General features: G+C 37.6%; 2 protein-coding genes across 3 annotated transcripts; one reads left to right on the plus strand and one right to left on the minus strand.

Moving 5' to 3' along the window:
* The first annotated feature begins 7,200 nt into the window (after positions 1 to 7,200).
* LOC103321015 (protein indeterminate-domain 4, chloroplastic) lies at positions 7,201 to 11,603 on the plus strand. Its single transcript, XM_008222758.3, has 3 exons — positions 7,201 to 7,909; positions 8,183 to 8,579; positions 10,054 to 11,603. Exons 1-3 carry the CDS (start codon positions 7,729 to 7,731, stop codon positions 11,294 to 11,296), a joined length of 1,821 nt encoding a protein of 606 aa, XP_008220980.2. The 5' UTR covers positions 7,201 to 7,728; the 3' UTR covers positions 11,297 to 11,603.
* A 3,055-nt stretch (positions 11,604 to 14,658) lies between these two features.
* On the minus strand, positions 14,659 to 19,945 carry IDD5 (indeterminate(ID)-domain 5). Of its 2 annotated transcripts, XR_016124153.1 has the most exons (6): positions 19,644 to 19,945; positions 19,256 to 19,509; positions 18,491 to 18,887; positions 15,517 to 16,881; positions 15,191 to 15,218; positions 14,659 to 14,933 (listed from the first exon to the last, which is right to left on the minus strand). XR_016124153.1 is itself a non-coding variant. In XM_008222757.3 (5 exons), the coding sequence occupies exons 2-4, from the start codon at positions 19,416 to 19,418 to the stop codon at positions 15,555 to 15,557; spliced, it is 1,887 nt and encodes a 628-aa protein (XP_008220979.2). In that variant the 5' UTR covers positions 19,419 to 19,509; positions 19,644 to 19,943; the 3' UTR covers positions 14,659 to 14,933; positions 15,517 to 15,554. The 2 variants fall into 2 exon arrangements, 1 of the variants encoding a protein (XP_008220979.2); XM_008222757.3 differs by lacking the exon at positions 15,191 to 15,218 and having other exon boundaries at positions 19,644 to 19,943.
* Between the last annotated feature and the right edge of the window lie 1,030 nt (positions 19,946 to 20,975).

The raw sequence follows: 20,975 nt of genomic DNA on the forward strand, positions 1-20,975 counted from the left end.
TAAAAAAAACACACACACTGCTCTCTCTCTCTCTCTCTCCCTCCCTTTCTGCGCAGGTGAATCTTTGCTTTGGTCCCTTCCCTTTCGCAAGTGGCAGTTGTAGCCCGTGAATTCCCCTTTTCTAGCTCCAGGGAAGTTTACCACCACGGCACTGCTTGCTGGCTGTACTCCTTCCAGCCCTACAAAGAATGAATTAGATTTTTGTTATCTTGCCCTTTACAGTATTAATACTATTTAAACGTGCATGTTACATTACAACTTACAAGCAAGCACCCCGGCTACCTACCTTTAATTTATATATATATATAGAGAGAGAGAGAGGTAGCCAGGGCATGCAGTGCAGTGCAGGTCCCTCTCCCTCCCTCCACCCCTTTGTAAATTGTTGTACTACTAGTAGCAGTCACAGCATGTCTCTACTTTATGCTCCATCCAAAAGAAAGCCACAAAGGAATAGGACCCACACATGACCCCTCACCACGTGTCCTCCCCCTTGTCACCATCACTCACATGCATCAACCAGGCAAATCACATGTTCCTCTGTCTTGTCCATCTCGATCGCCCCACTTTCTCGCCTCGCTATTTTAATTTTCACGCCTTTTGCCAATTTGGATTTGCCATGCATATGTTTCTGTATATACAACAAATAAACTTGTAATTTTTTACGCTACGTTACCTACAGACACAGTGGTCATACATATATAGATTCAAAGACACATAATTAGGTCAAATCCTCATATACAGAAAGCTTCTATTGAGAGATTTCACAAATAAGCTTATTTTAGAGATACTTTTTGCATGCTTCACTCCGGATTGTATTTTACTATTTCAAACCATATATTTTGTAGATACTTATTCAAAGATCATTTTTACAAAAAATTACTTGAATCTGATATCATTTGACCACTCATTTGAGTTATTGAAATTTTAAGCATCATGTTCATTGATTTTATAAGACACAATTGGATGTCGAAAATGTTTCCGATTTGTCTAATTTTTGGTAAGGATGATCTATGAATGAAGATCTAAAAAATAGATGGTTTTGATTATTGAGAAAAAAATTGTAGAATACCATAAAGGACATCCTCAATAGAAGGAGTATATAAATATATATATATATATATATACATACACGAGCCTTGGCACACATGCATGTGTCAATTGGTTTTATTTTTTATTTTATTTGTAGAATTAAAATAATATAACATGGGTAGTTATGTTTCATAAAAGTATGACCTATTATCTGATTTTTGTTTTTAATTTTATTTTATTATATAAAAAAAATGAATTTACCATATTATCCTCATTTAATTAATAATTTCAATTCTTAATGTTTGAATTAGCCAAGGGTATTTTTTGGTATTTTGAATATTTCACTATTTTATGTCTTTTGCTTTATATATACTAGCCTCTCTTTTTTTTTTTTTAATTTAAATTTATTTTAGAATTAAAAAAGATAATGGGTAGTTGTGTTCCATAAAAATAGGATATATTATCTGAATTTTCTTTTAATTTTAATTTGTTTAAATATGAAAAGTGTGAATTTAGCATATTATCCTCATTTAATTAATAATTTCAATTCTTAATGTTTGCATATCAATGGTATTTTATGATATTTTGAATGTTTCACAATTCTCTGCCTTTTCCATTATCACACACCCTATTAACCTAATTTCACTTAGGACTCGTTTGAGAGTGTTTCTGGAAGGGTTAAAAGCGCAATTTGACAATCAAAACACTGATGGCGTTGGGTAGAAAGTTTAAGATTTCTAACCATAAAAGCTCTTTATGGAGAAGCACGTGTCATGTGCTTCTTCAGGAAGCACGTAAATTTTTTATGAAAATTTCAACAACTATATAATAAAAACGCTTTTGTTAGAAGCGGTTATGAGCAAAAATGCTTCTTAAAGAAGTAGTCCCAAGCTTAATTACCATGCATGATGCATATGGTCAATTGATGATCAGATTCAGATCAATCTCTCAACGTTTTATATTAATTGCTTGCAGTAAATGTTTCAAATTTACTACCAAGTTAATTAAGAAGAAAGAAAAAAGGACTTGTATTATAATATAATTTAGGAAACAATTCAAGCAGCTTTTTCATCATATTTATTATTATTAAATAACAGTAACACATGTTAAGATGAGGAGTTGTGATACCCTAGTAGGAGAAGAATATTGATTGGATTTGGAAAGGAGGGAGGAGGGAGGAGGGAGGAGGGCATCGGCATGGGGAGGCGAGGGGCCTGTCTTATATGCTGTCCATATACATGATATATATGCCGGCAACGATTCCTCACGGTACGGCTGGGACCCACCACAGCTCCTTCCAAGAAGAAGACTTGCAAACCAAAGCAGTAACAAGAAAGAGGAGGAGGAGAAGAAGGGCCGTGGTTTTCTGTGGGCCCGTGGGTGGGCCTGTTTCCCTGTGGCCCACTGGCCCTACGGAGTTTGTCAACTTCATCACTTTCATGTCACTCCACCGCCGTAGGCCACCGGCAATCCCCACAAACCGCAAAAATTCCTTCTTTAAAGATAGACATGACCCACCACGATTCATTAATTTGTTCCCTCTCTCTATCCATTTATTTTTGCTACAATCATGCTCCTTATTTTTAAATTAAAATTTAACTAAAAACACACAAAAATTATTTTAAGGGGTCATAAATACTATAATTATTTTTAATTCAATATGATTGGTTCATCTCTATATATATATATATATATATTGTTAACATTAATTTAAAATTTAAAATATGCATTAAACAAAGCAACATTAAATTATATGGAGCCACTATGAGTCATTTCTCTCTCTTGATTTATGAGCTCCTAGAGGGTTCCCTATTTTAAGAGGTGGATAAAGAACATAATTGAAGTATCCTAAAATTTGTCTAAGGATGTGATTTATGGAGCCTATTGTAGATTCTATTAATAACATGAAATTTCAATTAGCTCCCACGTTTTACAAATTTTCGATTATTATGTTTATCCATTATAAGCATTAATCGAGAGATGTTTGGAGTGGTGGAGTGCATCCATACGAACTCAAGAAGATTATGCAGAATTTGGACCCCATAGAGAATTGACATGGAAAATTGAATATTAATTTTTCCAATACATATATAATTGAATATTAATTTTGAGTGAAGAAGAATATTCATTATGAGTCATGACAATCAAAGGAAAATCTTGTTTAGCTTTATTTTATTGCAAGTATATACTTTTTTAAACATGACTATGTACTTATATATATATAGCATACACTGCTTATGACATTGAAAGCTGGATTTTATATTAATAATTTGGAATGTGGGTTGTTGTCATTATGTTGATTATTCAGAATTTGTTGTGGACTGTTGTCCTTTTTTTAAGTTGTAACAAATTGTATGATCATATGTGAATACAGCAATATATAATATCCTAAATGAAGTTGCTACCGACACATATTATTTCTTTAAGAGCACTTCCACTAAGTCTAATGCAAGAAGTGCCACTATTCACGTGAATAGTGTCACCTTGCCATTAATGTTCTACCCATGAGATTAAGTCTAGGACAAGTCCAAGGCAATTACTATTCATTTAAATTTATTTTTTAATTTTTTATACTTAAAACATTGATTTTGATAAGCTTTTCGGATAAAATTTTCAATTCCCAAGTGTTAATAGTTATTGTAAAATCCTCACCTAAAAATCAAGATAACATTTTCGGATAAAATTTTGAAATTAAATTGGTGTGGAAAGTGAACAATATTGGTAGGTATGTATAGAAAAAATTTCAAGAATTTTTTGATATTTTTTTCAATTTTTTTTAGCCAAAAATTGGACAACCGTTGGATTGTGCAAGATTTTTTGATCGGAGGCTCTAGGAGAAACCACATGGCTTGTAACCATTGGGCAATGTGGACTGGTGGGTCCAAAAGTTAAAAAAAGTTTGAAAATCAGCTACTTACGTCAGCAGCTTGAGGTTTGGTGTCCAGGCAAGATTAGCCCGTGGGCTTGCTAGGGCTGGTGGGTCCCACGCCTTGCCCGGGCTGGATTTGCTGCGCTGGAGGTCTCTTGGACTCGCCAGGGCTGCCTTTCCCCTAGTTTGGGTTTGGCGCTAGAGATGCTCTAAGAAGAACAAAATAGGTACAAAAGACGTAATCTGAAACTTGCCAAGATGCTAACGTAGAGAATGCGTCTCACGGGACTTGGTTTGAAAAAGCAAGCCAAAACCGTGTGGAAAGTATTTGATTTTAAATTCACTGAGGAAAAGGATTTTTCCTTTATAAAGGAAACTCAAACCGTGTGGAAAATTTTGAAAATGTCGCATGCAGTTTTGTTTTTTTATCGGAAAATAAAATAAGATTGATATCCCAAAGTCAGAGTAGAACTAGAACAAAACCTGGAACCCATCAGGCAGCCATTGGTACCGTATATATGCCAAACATGGAGCTCATCAGGCAGCCATTGGGTAAGTGATCTTCACTGTCGAATTTTCAATGGAATTTTTGTTGTTTTTTACCTTTATTTTTCTGTCAAGTGGAGGCAAAGCCAAAGGAGGAGCCAAACCTCAAGGGAGTTGATAATTCCAATTTCCATCCACGTGAATGGAATAGAATTCATACAATGAGTAATCAGTTCGAGATGACATGTATGTGTCTCTGTCTGTGTATCGATCATTTATAAAATTATTTTGTTTGAGACTTCAACTGCTTCTTCTGGGGTTTGATCCATTTGGGGTGATGACTTTAATATAAGACACAGTCAAACCAAGCGCTGCAGGCTGCAGCAAAACCCTGGAAATTGGAGTACATCACAAGCTCAAACCTTAAAATCAGTTCAATCAACGAATAATTGTTAAGTAAAATTCTCTCTCCACCATAAGCATAATGCATATATACGTATATATGGTTCTATGTCCATAATTGCCCATACCAGACAAGGCATCAGCTACATATGTATTTTTATTTTTATTATTATGTGTATAATAATTAGGTGGTGACAAATTATCAGCGGCCACTAGTGCTAGTCTTTTATTTATTCATGGATGGGGGAGTCCACAAATATATATAGCTGGATTTAGTTGTTACACAAGAATCAATTTGACCAGAAATGACCTGGGACGATCCCTCCTAACTTGACCAAGAATGGCAAATTTTTTGACCCGAGCAAATCATGTCCCTTCCTTCCAATTTCATGGTGGCCCACCATGTCTAAGAGATGTGGGTCCTACTGTGCGATGCTATGCTATGCATCCTAAAAGGGCCTCTTAAGGACAGCAGCAGCACCCCTCCCCTGACTCACTCCTCCTGAGGAAGTTCGCTTTTTTCTTACCTTCATCAATTTTTAGAAAATATTGTGTTGGTGGATGTATTCTTCTGGTCCTATGCATGTGTATTGTTCAACATGTACATTATTGCATAAAGGGAATAAAGAGGTCTGATATTATATATTACATGACTAAAGCTAGCAAAGTCATGCACTGAAGTTGACAGAGGAAATAACCAAAGAATTTGGCTCTCTATAGCTCCACAACCCAACAAAGATTGTCTATTTCCCCCAGAAACATGTTGTCAAGGAGGAAAAAGGAAAAAAGACGGCCACCTTTTGTAGCTGGGTAAGGCAACTGAATGAAGCTTCCTCTGCATGCAGGTACCAACAATTCTACTCTCAAATCAAAATGCAAGCGACCAAACTAAGAGAAAAGCGTTCGTTGAAGCATTTCTGCAGCTTTAACCTTTTCCCCCATATTCCCCAATTTCAATTCAAACACATGTACGTAAGTGTGTTAAATTTTGAAACCCAACAAGAGTGCTAGCCAGTTATACATGCATTAATTATGTATGTTTCCTCTTTTATAAGAAAAGGGGGAAAAGGCTTTTTATAGAGGCTATGGATATCCAAATCTGTCCTTAACAATATTCAATAAACAACTAGTAGAATATCATTAGACTATCTCAGATCAATGAAAAAGAGCCTTAATTTACTTGCAATTCAGTGAAAAAATGGCCTTAACTTACTTATTACAAATCAGATAGTGATCTTGTGTTCGAAACCCCATGACACCGTGGTAATGTATGTGTGTGAGAAACTCACATCCTCTTCTAGTTTATACTATCGCTTCTATTAAAAAAAAAAAAATTAATGAGTGGAATATATTTGTTAGAACACAACAAAGTAGAGTCACAAGAGTTCCACTTTTGAGTGACTGCTTTGCTAGTTCAAGTATATTTCTTCACGTTTTAAGATAGTGGGGGAAGATATTATTCAGTATTATTCAATTATTTGCAGAGATGGATCGATCACCTTCCTCTACGGAAGAAATTCTTTTCATGGTATAAATTAATTAAAATCGGTCGTGACAGACATAGACACATGCAACTTGCAAGTACTTCATTAATCCGTGTGGAACGTCACTTAATAATCAAGAAAATTCCCTAGACTGACCTAGGTCCGTACATCTCTGTAAGAATCCGCCTCATAAAGTGTCCTCTTCCAGCTATACTTTTATTGCTGCTTAGCCAGATGTAATACTGTTCTTTCTTTTTCCTAGCTATTCAAATTTCTCTAACAAAGAAAATAGTTCTAACCTAACAAATTTAACAGGACGTTCACATAATTTTACACGTTCTTAATTACCCTAAATATTAATAAGAAACAATATTAAGATGAGTCCTGAGTACATAGTCTGTTTAAAAACGATGTGGAGAGAGGGTTTAGGACATGTACTATGATTAAAGTATGCTAGCTAGGACACACATAATATTAATATAATCATGTTGACCGTCTGATCAACCATATGAAGAAACATGGCATCAATGTTGAAAGGTGTCAAGCATTTGTATTGCACAGTTACAACGTAGAGAGAGAGAGAGAGAGAGAGCATATATGATGGGCGCAGAGTGACGAAAGGGAGGGTTGTCGGGATGCGAAGGTAGAAGATACGAAATAAGAGAAGGAGAGATATGGGGAGAGGGTAAGACCTACACCCTACACTCTTCACCCTTCAGCCTTGAGAGTGAGCAAAGCTGGCCCCACTTACAATCGCCGCATAACGACACACATTAGGCTGCGTGAGCTGCATGAACAGCGACCCCAGCTTCCCTCCTCTCTCTCTCTCTCTCTCTCTCTCCATTCGATATTTTTCTTTTCTTTTTTAATATCTGTAATTATTTTAATTTACAGTGAGAAAAGGACGAGCAAAATCAAAACACAAAAAACAAGGGAGAGAGAGAGAGAGAGAGATGCGTAGCTAGCTAGCTAGGACATGTATGTATGTGTGTTGTGTATGTACATGACATGAAATGATTGAGAGAGGAACAATAAGAGCGTTTTAGCAGATCCGTTTTTATTCATTTTAAAAACAAGATAGATTGATAGATAGAGAGCTAAGAGAGCAAGAAGAAGCTGGCCTGCACATATATTCCGGATTGACTCTGGTTCTTCTCTCTATCTTCATCATTTCCGGATTTTAGCTGTCGCCACCTCCCTTTCCCCCCACCCTCAGATACTTATTAATTTCTTTCCTCCCTTGATTTGTATTTGTGGGTCGTATTTCTCAAGCTACCTACCTGCCTAGCAATTAAGGGACCTTGGACTCACAACTTTTATTTTACTTAGCTTGCTAGGTTTGTATGTCTAGAGTGTTCTACTTTATTGTAGCTATCACTTCACAAATTTTCTTTGAGTTGCTCGAAACAAGATCGGTGTTGAATTAAGAATATTACTTGTTTTCTTCACCGTATATACATGGCGGCTGCTTCTTCGTCAATACCGTTTTTCGGAAGCACTGGTAGCAGAGAAGAAACCCAAGGCCAGATGACGTCCACGCTGCAACAGCATTCCTCCGCAACGCCTTCCTCTAATACTACAGCCGCAGCCGCAGCCCCACCCCCTCAAAAGAAAAGGAGAAATCAACCTGGAAATCCAAGTAAGTATCTCTTTATATAATTACATCAATTCTTTTGTATCTACTTTTTTTTTATCAGTTGACAAATTTCAGAAAAGAAACCCTAAATTTATGTACTGATTCTTCGGTGTGATAAAATGGATTTGTGTTTCCTCCGTTTGGCTCTTAATTATTAATTTTAGTCCTTAGAAATCATTGTCTTCCAGCTCTTTTCTTTCCTTAATTCTGGTGTTGAACCGAAACAAGTTAAAAGAAAAATTGTTAATTTGGTTTTGGCATTAATTTTGATAACAGATCCAGATGCAGAGGTCATCGCACTATCTCCCAAGACGCTAATGGCAACAAACAGGTTCATATGTGAGGTGTGCAACAAAGGGTTCCAAAGGGAGCAAAACCTACAGCTCCACAGAAGAGGACACAACCTGCCTTGGAAGCTCAAGCAGAAGACCACAAAAGAACCCAGACGCAAGGTCTACCTGTGCCCCGAACCCACATGCGTCCACCATGACCCCTCTCGAGCTCTCGGCGACCTCACCGGCATCAAAAAACATTTCTCTAGAAAACATGGCGAGAAGAAATGGAAGTGCGAGAAGTGCTCCAAGAGGTACGCCGTGCAATCGGATTGGAAGGCCCATTCTAAGACTTGCGGCACTAGGGAATACAGATGCGATTGTGGCACTCTCTTCTCAAGGTATTTTCATTCATTCATCCATTAATTCGTTCATAAATTTGAGAGATGTTCTCAAAAATTGAAAAATTAAATAAAAGGAAAATGATGAAGTTAAACAAATTAACTTTTTCTTTTTTGGGTCTTTCTGCGAGAGAGTGAGTGTGTCCGTGTCTGAATTAATATAGCAGGACTGTTTACACGTGAGTAATCTGTGTGAAACTGGCAATGTCTACTCTACCATATATATACGGGTTTCAAAATGAAAATCAAATTTTATGAGAGAGAGAGAGAGAGAGAGAGAGAGAGAGAGAAAAACAAGAAATTTAGCTTATCTTGATTATGTATGGATGGATCCTCGAAAACAACGCCCTTGGGTGGCCTTGGCACCATGTATATATATATGTTTTGCCCCACTCACGTGTGGATATACAGTAGCAGTGAGTCTGATTATACACACACAAGATACATATGGAAGGGAAGGGAAGCATAATATTAATGGTTACTGCACTGGACTAGTGGAGCTAGAGCTTGCTTTAGCTTTCTTGTCTTATAATGATTTGGAGATATACATATGTCACTCATGAGTTTTTGTTCTCTTCTGGGCTGGCTTCATCTATTCAGATCAGAGCTACAGCTCTGCTCTGCTCCTCTTCCTGGTACTCCTTCCCAAGAATTTAAAACGTATACTCTCATCTCTCATGGAACCAAAGATGCACTCTCTCTCTCTCTCTCTGGGTACTGGTCCAACACCACATTTTTCTACCTAGCAAAAAGCTTGACAGTTTTTGAAAATTTAGAAGTCAGAGTGGTAGAGTGTTCAATGATTAGGGTGATGAGGTTTGTGAATTTGGGTCTGTCTATCTTGGTTATGGAAATATTCTCTGTGGAAATTAATAAAACAAATGAAAGTTCAAGGGTTTCGCATTTATTGGAGGAGAAAAAAAATTCAACTAACACAGTGTCGTACTTCTTTCCTATTTCTTGATTGAAGAGAGAAACCATTATGACTAATAGGAATCTCATTGGTTTTTCCTTTTCCGGTTCTAGTGAAATTTTGTTTGCTCTTTTCCTTTCTTTATAAGCAAAATTTAGTATTACATGACATGCAGCGTTTACGGTCTGAATTATTTTCATGTACGTAGTAGTTCAGGATTTTATTTTTTTGGTACTATTGATCTCGTGTGTAAGCATTGTTTTGTTTTCATGGGGGGAAGATCAATTAAGTTGACTTTCGAACACACTAGGTTGAAAAATAGCAATTAAAATATTTTAAAAAGAACAGAAATTCAACTTCCTTTTGCCGTTTATGCATCCATCACAATTTTAACTAAAACGGGTAAGAATGATTATTATTCTTCAAGTATTGTTTTTAACCCCACATAATACGATGTCTTGTTCTTCCCTTGTAAACATCTTACTTCATATATATGTACACACATGAGATGAGGATGATGCACTGGCTCAGCCTTTCTTTTCATTTCTTTGTGATATATAGGCGCGACAGCTTTATCACTCATAGGGCATTCTGCGATGCACTGGCTCAGGAGAGTGCAAGGCATCCTTCAAGCTTAAACACCATGGGTGGTCAACTATATGGAAACAACCACATGAGCTTAGGCCTATCCCAAATTCCCTCACTTCAAAATCAGACCCACCTGCCCAACAACATGTTGAGGTTAGGAAATGCTGGTGGTGCAAAATATGAGCATCTAATCACACCATCAAATCCTTCTTCCTTCGGATCACAAGCCATGCCTAATTCCTCCAATTTCTTCATGAGGGATATTGCTAACCAGCAAGGCTTTCAGGATCAGCACCAATTTCCCAGCAAGGCAGCATTGCATGGGCTAATGCAACTTCCTGATCTCCACAGCAACGGTAACAACAACCACTCTCCCTCATCAACTAGTGCTGCAAATCTCTTCAACCTGAGCTTCTTCTCTAACAACAGTACCAGCAGCAGCTTGACTCCACCTGATCATCAGTTTAGTGATGGCAATGGCGGTGGCCAAGGGTTTAGCATGGGTGCTGCTGATCATCACAATATGGGGTCGGCTACTCTACCATCTCTCTATGGGAATTCTATGCAACATGAAAGCAACATTGCTTCACATATGTCTGCCACTGCTTTGCTTCAGAAAGCTGCCCAAATGGGTTCAACTACAAGCACCGAAAGCTCGTCTCTCCTACGAGGATTAGGCAATTCATCAACAAGAGCAGCTAAATCCGGTAGGCAACTAGTTTCGGCACCCTCTACCGTTGGTGTCAGTTTTAGTGGCGATCATCACTGTAGTGGTGGCGAACAGCAACACTTAAGATCATCACAGCAGGTGGACAATGAAAACCATCTTCAAGGTTTGATGAACTCTCTTGCCAGTGGGGGCTCTTCTGTTTTTGGAGGTGGAGGAGTGCATGGACAGGATCATAACAGCTTTGGTGGGTTTAGTAGTGGCAATACTGGTACTAGGGTTAATGCAATGGATCAACAGCATAATAACACAAATTACGATGAGGCTAAGTTGCATCAAAATTTGGGTGTAAGTTTTGGAGGGTCTGATAAATTGACCTTGGATTTTCTGGGAGTTGGAGGGATGGTACGAAACATGAGTGGTGGCCATGGCTACTCACAACGAGATCACCATCAGCAACATCATGGCATAAATATGATCGGCACTTTAGACCCAGAGTTGAAGTCAGCGCAGGCAAGTCAACCCTTTGGAGGCACTGCAATGCAATGAGCATGCGTACAGTTGCGATGATGAGGTGAAAGCTAGCTAGATCGAAGGATTCCAATTAAGTTCATATGGATGACAGTTCCTGTTTAATATATGTATGGAAAAAAGGGCGTTTAATTATGAACTAGTTGTCTTGACCCCCACGCATTAGGGTTTCATTGATTTAATTTCTACATGTGCATGCCTTAAGGCTTACACTAATTGATATATCCAGTACTTTCAGCTATTTATATATCTCCCTGTACGAGTACCACATGTGTGGTATCTTTCTTGCGTTGCGTAGATATTTGAAGATAAAGGATAAATATCATATATCTCTCTCTCTCTCTCTCTCTCTCTCTCTCTCTCTCTCCTGATGGTACTTAATTTTGAAATAATCAAATGAAAAATATCTAAATTAATATTAGTAATGAGATCGATGTCCCATAATTAAACTTTGAATTAACTAATGTGTGAGGTAAGCCATGTTGAGTATACACACACACACATATATATATATACACAGAATCAGAATGTCACAGCAGCAGACATGGGCGCTAGCAGCTGAGCCAGTACTGTTTGTGCAGAATCTTAAAAATGGATACATTCCAACATAATGGACAAGTGAGAATTTATTTTCTTATTTGTCTGGTTACGAGATATCCGTAATCAATAATTTAGAATTGCCATGCATCAAGAACAAAGAAATCATATCAACTATTTTAATTCATAAGCACGAGAGAGAGAGAGAGAGAGAGAGAGAGAGAGAGAGGGTCCGGCCGGGGGACGAATTATCTACGCCCAACCCCGAACCCAGAACCCCACATCATAAAAGTAAGCACAAGAATTTGTTCGGCTACCTAATACCTAACCCTACTGGCCACTGCTAAAACTAAGTACAAAACAATGCTTGGTTTGACAATATTTAATTAGTTTAATGAATTAATTGTCCCGCTCTCCCTGGCGCTTTCCAACAATTCTTTTTCATTCTAATTCCTTACCAAGGTCCACGGTCGCATATAATAATATTCAACTTTCTTCACTGATGCTACTGATGATATAGATAGATATTTTACTTTACACTGGATTAATTTATAATTTTAATTTAGAGGAGCGTCATATGCATAATGCATGTGTGTTGCCATTGGGTTTAGGGCCGGACTGAAGAGTACCTGCTGGCCGTAACCAATTGGGTTTAGCATATACTCTCTCTCTCTCTCTCTCTCTCTCTCTCTCTCTCTCTCTCTCTCTATATATATATATATATATAATTTTTCAACTTTTCTTTTCTCCATCTCTTTTAAAAGTGTAAGTAAACAAAAGATGAATGTAAACGTACAATTTCCAGCAAAGAAAATGAAAATAGACAAAACAAGAGTGGAAAAATTAGTTCCTATATATATAGTAGTATGTACTACCGTCTACTAGGGCAAAACAAAAATTGATATATAGGAAATATGCAAGTGTAGTATATAGCTGCCGTTAACCTTATTGTAATTATTAGGAAATTGATCGATGATGATGGGGCTGTCTACTATTGTCCTAATTGTTGTCTCTTCTATCTTCAAAAGGAATCGTACACATCAGCCCGTGACTCCAACAGTGGATGGTATTTTTGTTTTTTTTTTCTTCACTTCAAAATTTGAATTTCAGTCCTATTTTAACCAAACATAATTGTGTTTGAGAAAAGAAAAAAAAAATTGGTTCATCAATTGTCATTAAATTATTTAATAAATGATTAAATTGAACCGTGAAAATGGTAGCTAGCAAAAGGAAAAATAATAATATATGTATAGGGAGCATGAAATAAAAAATAAATAGCGAAGAGAAGTCTGTCTTGTACAATCTCTTCAAAATCCTCAATTCCAAATGGTGGCCCCTTGATGGATAGAAAGATGTGTCTAAAACGTGGGACCATAGGCCATACTAACCACTTGTAGACATCCTACCCGAAAGCAAAAATAAAAAATAAAAGACCACTTGTAGACATCAAACTTGAAGAGTACAATCACAGACTCTCGGAGAGAGACTTTTTTAAAGATGGCTCGTGACTTCTTCCTCTCTTGTTTATATCACACCAAACAGGCCAACAGTAATCCTTTAAATAAATTAAATGAATGTAAGAATTTCCATGGGATTGCTTGAAGAAAAAAAAAAGCAAATTTGTACATTCATCATAATCATATGAGAGGTAGAAATCAAGGGAGAAATTATTATTCCCGGCCCTTTCCCAACTTTGGGCGTCTAGAACCTATATATATATATATATTAAGACTTGAAAGAGTCAACCTAATGAGAATGGCATAAGACGAGATGTCAACAAAGTTCCGTGGAATATGTGTGTGTTGTAAATAAATTCCAAAGTCGTAGTAGAATACAAAAAGAAATAATACAGTCTTGTCTCTATATTTCTTTTGACCCGTACGTTGAGGCCTTGAGAGGGTGGGGTTTAGGCTTCAAAACTTGTCTCTTTATTAGTACAAACAGATTGACTGCATCTCTCTCTCTCTCTCTCTCTCTCTCTCTCTCTCTCTATATATATATATATATATGTACATACGTCTATTATATATGTAGTAGCATATTAAATGGAATTTTGCGTTAGTACTAAATGCCCACACATTCACTCTTTATACATATATACATAGTTGGTGGTATCTATTAATCTATACAAATAATTAAGAGGGTAAACGTTATCTGCAACTAATCTAGATTAGTGAATAACATTTATATATAATAAAAAATCTGTATGTATAATGTTTCTTCCTAACGATCAGTACGTATACCACCCCTCACAAGTCACACGTCCAACCCACTAATATGAACAATATGTTGATCTTTGGTTACTACCAAGGCAATGTTCTAGACTTTTCCAGCTACTCATCTACTCTTACACTCCAAGAGGCACGAAAATTACGAACAATATTATTGTCGTCTTTTCAGTTTAACTTGTGCAGTAATAATGTTGGCCAAGGCAAATGCACATATACTTTTTAATACGATCATGCATAGTGTCCATGGAATGCAACTAATGGCCAGTTCACGAAGGGATCTATATCTATATCGATATGGAAATTTTCTTAACTGAGCATGTTATTTCCGAAAGAAAGATTCGTAAAAATCCAACTATAGCAAAACAAAATCAATGCAAACGATAAAAATATATATTTTATTTATGAAAATAAAAATTCAATAAAGGATTATTTTGAAGTGCCAAACCAATCATCTTCGGGATAATTTCTGAGTCATTAAGTTTTTTTATTCATCCTCGTAAGTTACTTGGTAACGGCTGTTTGAAACATTGATTATGGCATGGTTGCATGCATGTGTGGTCAAAATAATTACGAAAGTTCCTATGGATTTCCATAAAAGGGAACATCAGTTCAACATGAAAGAGAGAGTCCACTAGTCATTTAATTTAAACTAGGAAAAAGTTGTAGCCTTGATTGACTTTGAAAATTAACCCCCGGGCCTCCCAAAACACTTTTTGAGGTCTCAACCAAAAACAAAAAAAGAAAAACGGAAAATATACAGGTTGAAGAAACCTTAATTAATCTGCACTAATTCTCTTGGTGTGACATCGCGAAAACTTCATGGCGTTCAGGATTTGCTTAGCCAGAACTTGATGCATAACTTATGGTACGAGGGAAAGTTGAACTCCCTGCAAACGAACCCAAAATTAGTAATTGAGTGATTTTTCCAAGAAAACATTCAACGGATACATGAGAAAGAAGTCAATCTCATCATCACATAAAAGATGTTGGAGATGTAAAAAGGTGAGCTATGATGAAATGGTTAAAGTAAATAAATAATTCATGCATGTGAGTATGTGTGTGTGGTGTGTGTAATGTAATCCAAGACAAGTCGGACATGCATCTTTTATTGAGAGAAGACGTTTATCTCATCAGACTCACTCACTTTTACAAGTCCAGCAGCACTCGTGACTCTGCCAGCCAAAATAAAAGTTAAGAAAGTATCATGTTTATATAAAAACAAAAAGACGAGACACCCAATTGTACTCCAGGTCATCGATCATGACTGCCTCAATTTTGTGATGTAACCATGCAACACATTGTGTCAGAATTTCCTTTTCTTATTGTTTTTGTTTTTTCAACCCAAAAGAAAAGAAAAAGAAAAGTACTGAAAGCCAGTGAACTTAGGACACATTTACCAAAGAAAACTAACTCCTTTAATCATATATAATCATTTTTAATCTACAAAAGTCGTCACTAATTTTCACGTACCTCTCTCATCTCTGTACTTTTTCCAGCTCATGTTGTTCTCACTGAAAATTCCCACCTCCTCCAAAAGATTGGCTTGACGGCGCAGCTGCAGCTGCAGCATTGCTTTCTGAATCCAATGAGCTCATGTCCATTCCATGCTGCTGTTCACTATGATGCTCTGATCTCTGATGAGAAAATCCCCCGCTCATGCTCCTCACCACCTGTCCAACCCCAAGAAAGTCCCTTGTTAACCTATCAGCCCCTCCAATGTTGCTCACCCCCAGACTGTTCTGCTGCTGCAACTTTGTCTCCTCCATGTTAATAGCCCTATTTGCTGCTGCAGCATCGTAGCCACCAAACGACGCATTTGCAAAAATGGATGAGCCACCAGTATTAGCAAACGAGTTCATTAGGTCTTGCAGGTGGCTCTGGTCGTGTTGATCACTTCCGAACATGCCACCTAAGCTGGAAGGAACCAGCGCCCCGGGCCTGTCGGATTTAGCAGTGGCTGAGGAGGAGCTGCCGAAGCTCCGAAGCAGCGAGGCAGTGGTGTTGTTGCTTGAATTGGTGGAGCCCATTTGAGCAGCCTTCTGAAGCAGTGCGGTTGCTGACATGTGCGCCATAGATGCATGCTGCTGCTGCTGCTGATTATTATTATTAATATTACTATTAGTGCTGTAGAGAGAAGGTATCCCGGTGCTAATATGATCACCGCCCACTATGTGACCGGAGAAGAGATTATGTGAACCTTCACTGCCTCCGGCAGCGGTGGTAGTGCCATTTACATTGGTGTTGAAATGGTCAGGACTAATTAGTAAATTGTTATTGGTGGCACTGTTGTTATTATTAGTAGTATTGGTGGTGTTGTTGGAAAGGAAAGGTAGGCTGAATAGATTGGCTCCTGCTGAGTGATGATGAGGTGGGTTGTTTGAGTTGTTGTTGTTGTTCTGGTGAAGATGATGATGATGATGATGATGATTATCAGAGAATTGCATGAGGCCCTGGAATGACTTGTCCTGATCATGATCATGGTATTGTTGTTGGGTGGACTGATCAGCGGCAGTCAAGAAGAAAGATGCTGAGGACTGTGCAGCTGGTCGAAAAGATGAGCCCAGGAGATGATCGAATTGTCCGGTCCGAGCAGCGCCAGCAGCACCCGCACCACCAAGTCTTAAGATGTCAGCAGCTGTACTGGATTGACTGTGGTCTTGCTGGAGTGAGGAAATTTGAGGTGGGCCCACAACTTGATGAGATAAGCCGAGGCCAGTGTTGCTGAGGCTGCCCCCATATAAGCTGCTGCCAATGGTGCTCAAACTGGGCGGATGCCTTGCACTTTCCTGAGCCAGTGCATCGCAGAAGGCCCTGTGCGTGATAAAACTGTCCCGCCTACAGCACGCACCAAATATTATTACAATTGGATAGAGTTCACATTAGATTCATTTCGTGGGTAATACACTAGCTAGCTAGGTTAGAATATATATTTTCTGGAGAGAAAGTGTTCATGTTTATCACAGACGCATCAACTTGGAAAATGTACGGAAATATACTAAAGTGAATGAAAGTAAAATGAAATGACTTCCATATATAGATGGAATTGGGCCCCACTTGTGTTGATAAAATCCAAAATCTATACAATTAATTCTATCTTAAGAATGGAAGCATTATCCACTCAGTGAGTTCCCCCATTTTCAGTAGTATATAGGTATTTCAATGTTTCAGCATTAGGGCAGTGCAATTAGCAGCGTTAGATATTGTTCTAAATCACACCGACAAGCAGTGCAATTCCAAAAATGGATAAAAATGAAAATATATAGATATATCAAAACCCTAATGTGAACAAAAATTAATTATGCAATAATTTCGACGGTTAACACGCACTATATAATCTGCCACACGGAAACTAATAGCAAAGACAAGCAAGAAATACCATTTCAAGAAAATATAGAGAAGTAAAATGTGTGTGAAGAAAATAAGCGTTGAATGAACAACCAAGAAAGAAATACCATTTCAAGAACTGGCAGATCAATAAATGCGACATGAGAATGTATTCCAAGTGATGAAAGGTAATCCATCGATAAACCCATTTGGGGAGTTATGCTCAGTTTATACAAAACCCATGATGAATTGTCTGTTTTTTCCACTTGAGAATTATTCCCAATTTCCCCCAATTACTGGTCCTCTCCTCTCAAGTCTCAACCCAATAAATTAATGACCCCAATTGCGTGCCATTATGTAAACCCTTAATTTCGACCACAGCTTTCAAACTGCAAGGTCATGATGAAGTAAAGCCAAACTGAAAACCAGTTTAGAGAGAGGGAGAGGGAGAGGAAGAGAAGATGGTCAATTGGGAAGAGAGCGCCCTAGAAAGCAAAGCGTTATGATGAGATTGGGGCAGCTCATAATAGGAGAGCAACACCCTCTCTTTCTCTTCTTTCTTACATGGCAGCATAGCGACACGTGAATACGGAAAGGTTAAACTAAAGACCGAAGCGGGGCGTTGTTTCCGAGGTGAAACAAAGAAAAAGAAATTCAAGCACCAGTACCACCATGGGGCAACCTTTCTCTCTCTCTTTTTTTTTTCTTTTAGTTGGTTTTGGGTGCCCCGACTGGAGTGGGGATATATATATATCCAGAGAACTGAAACCACTACGACCATGGCAGTTTCTCACAGATTATTCACGTGGGAGCATGTTTTCTGCCATTTCCTTCCCCCAAAGAAATTTTAAAATCAAAACATTGACAGGAGAAAAACAAAAAGAAAAAAGAGAAAGAGAAGAAGAATTACAATAGGACAAGGGTGAAAATGAAACGCATACTAAAAGAGTGAAAACCTTTTCTTCTCTTGTCACCGATGACTTGAGGAAGCTATAATATAATAGCCTAAACCAAACCATATCTCTCTCATGAAATGAAGTAGCCTGGCTTGGCTAAGGATATGATGTTTGCTTAATGAGAAAACGAGTGAAAGAAAAAAAAAAAAAATTAATTTAATTACCTTGAGAAGAGAGTGCCACAGTCACATCTGTATTCTCTAGTTCCACAAGTCTTAGAATGGGCCTTCCAATCGGACTGCACGGCGTAGCGCTTGGAGCACTTCTCGCACTTCCATTTCTTCTCGCCGTGCTTTCTAGAGAAGTGCTTTTTGATGCCGGTGAGGTCACCGAGAGCTCGGGAGGGGTCGTGGTGGACGCATGTGGGCTCGGGGCACAGGTAGACTTTGCGTTTGGGTTCTTTTGTAGTCTTCTGCTTGAGCTTCCAAGGCAGGTTGTGTCCTCTTCTGTGGAGCTGTAGGTTCTGCTCCCTTTGGAAGCCTTTGTTGCATACCTCACATATGAACCTGTTTGTTGCCATTAGGGTCTTGGGAGATAGTGCTATCACTTCTGCTTCTGGATCTGTTCTCATGAAAAATGCCAAACCACAACAAATTAGAAATTTCATATCTTTATTAATCACAACAACAAATCATACATATATGCTACAAGACAATCTTTATTTATAAACTTATGTGCCCATTTCAATCCAACTAAATCATAAACTTTTATACATATCTATATATATATATATATGTATATGTATGTGTCTCTGTATTTTTCCCATTTCAATTGATTCCTCTCCCAATTTAGGGTTCCTTATCTGTGACGAGGGGAAAAAAAAAAGGAGCACTTGTGAATGAATTCAGAAATTAATTTAATTTCTTTTGTGTTAGATCTTTGCTAGCTACAAAAGAAAACAAAATTTTAATTAATTGTTGGATACTTGCTTGGTGTTCCAGGTTGGTTTCTCTTTTTCTTCTGAGGTGGAGCAGCTGCTGCAGCTGTGGACGAGGTTGGCGGTGTAGAGGAATGTTGCTGCTTCATCTGCTGGTTTTGATCCTCTTCTCTAATTCCGAAAAGCGGTGTAACCGACGAAGAAGACGCAGCCATCTATCTAATTTATATCTTCTTCTTCTCTAATTCTCCGACCCTTTCCTGCTTTTCCCTGCTTCTCTTTCTTCCCTTTACCTCACAAAGCAATCTGAAACCACCACAACCCCACAACCAATTTGAGTCCTCCTGAAATCTTATCTCAAAACCAATGATGTATATATATATAGAGGAGAGGTTTTGGAGTATTGATTAATATAATCAGAAACAAAGAAAGAAAAATACTTGAAAAGTAGGAAAGCTGGCTGCGAGCTACTAGATTAACCAAGCGGAGCTGAAGAGAAAGAAAAAGGAATCAACTCCATAGCTAAGCATTTGATGCTTCTCTCTTCTGCCTTTTTTTTTCCTCTTGTTTTAAATGAAAATTTCTGAGCAAAGTGATATGTTGCTATGGTTTTATGATTTGGTGTCATGCACATACAGTAACACATATACACATATTTTCTTTTATTTTAAATTTTATTGGCATCTTTTCCACAGTTTCCTTTTTTTTTTCTCCAGATTTTCTATGAATTTTTTCATCCCTTAAATAAAATACAAAATGAAAATAATCAATCGATAGAGAGAAGAGAGAGAAGAGAGAGACAGAGAGAAAGAGGAGGTGAGGCCTACAGGTCGGTGGACCCAATCCATAGCCACATAACGACATGGTATGGTGCGTGGGAGGAGCATGAAGCAGCTACTCTCTCTCTCTCTCTCTCTCTCTCTCTCGTCTTCGTATCTTCTTACTCACATCCAGACAAACTATCCTCCATCACCCCTGTCCCAAGTGGACCTCACTGTAAAAATAAAACATTTCAGCAAAATAGAAAACTAAACTAAACCTAACACTAAAGGATGAATATATATAAATTTCTTTTTCTAAAAATGATCAATTAATTGAATAATAAATAATATTTGACACGCAGAAGAAAACAATCCCAGAAAGAAAATAATTACGAAGAAATTATAAAGAAATAATATATATACAGAGTCAGTTTCGTGTATATTAGAGCTCTGATATAAGGTAGTTTGAGATGAGGCTGTTTTGCTGAAATCCAGCTTAAGCTGTAGCAGAATGCGGTTGCCATTAATTTGAGAGCTCTCTCTGCCCACTGACATGTAAAGAGCAGCGCCTCCTAGGTCCGCTTCAGTTACATGCAAATTGATTCTCCTACTGGCAGACGCATCTGGGGCTGGGGGGCCAGTATGAAAGGCCATTTTAGTCTTTTTATAATTACATAATTAAAAGACCTAAGAATTATTAAGAAAGGACCTAATCCAACCAACCACTATCGATAAATTACACGGCAAAATTTATTTTAGATTTTACATCACTAATTATTAATTGCTATATCATCACCAACCCTATCAAACTGTTACTCTGATTGTGTCACAGCTTACTTTCAGCCACAGATATTGTACAGTTTAAAAAAAAAAAAAAAGACAAGGTAATTATAAATTAAAGTGATTTATTTAATTTAGTAAGTTGTCTGATTTTGAAGGTGATATAATAGAATGAAACTTTGCTGTTTTGTGGAATGAGAATACTTGATTGGGACAGTTTTTCTTTTTCTT

Source organism: Prunus mume, linkage group LG2, assembly GCF_029339155.1.
Source record: "Prunus mume cultivar Tortuosa linkage group LG2, ASM2933915v1, whole genome shotgun sequence".
Classification (NCBI taxonomy): domain Eukaryota; kingdom Viridiplantae; phylum Streptophyta; class Magnoliopsida; order Rosales; family Rosaceae; genus Prunus; species Prunus mume.

Coding starts and splice junctions, on each gene's coding strand:
- LOC103321015 (XM_008222758.3), top strand. CDS start 7,729: ATGGCGGCTGCTTCTTCGTCAATACCGTTTTTCGGAAGCACTGGTAGC. Junction 7,910..8,182: donor AAATCAACCTGGAAATCCAA/GTAAGTATCTCT, acceptor TTTTGATAACAG/ATCCAGATGCAGAGGTCATC. Junction 8,580..10,053: donor TGTGGCACTCTCTTCTCAAG/GTATTTTCATTC, acceptor TGTGATATATAG/GCGCGACAGCTTTATCACTC.
- IDD5 (XM_008222757.3), bottom strand. CDS start 19,418: ATGGCTGCGTCTTCTTCGTCGGTTACACCGCTTTTCGGAATTAGAGAA. Junction 18,888..19,255: donor AAACCAACCTGGAACACCAA/GCAAGTATCCAA, acceptor TCATGAGAACAG/ATCCAGAAGCAGAAGTGATA. Junction 16,882..18,490: donor TGTGGCACTCTCTTCTCAAG/GTAATTAAATTA, acceptor TGCGTGCTGTAG/GCGGGACAGTTTTATCACGC.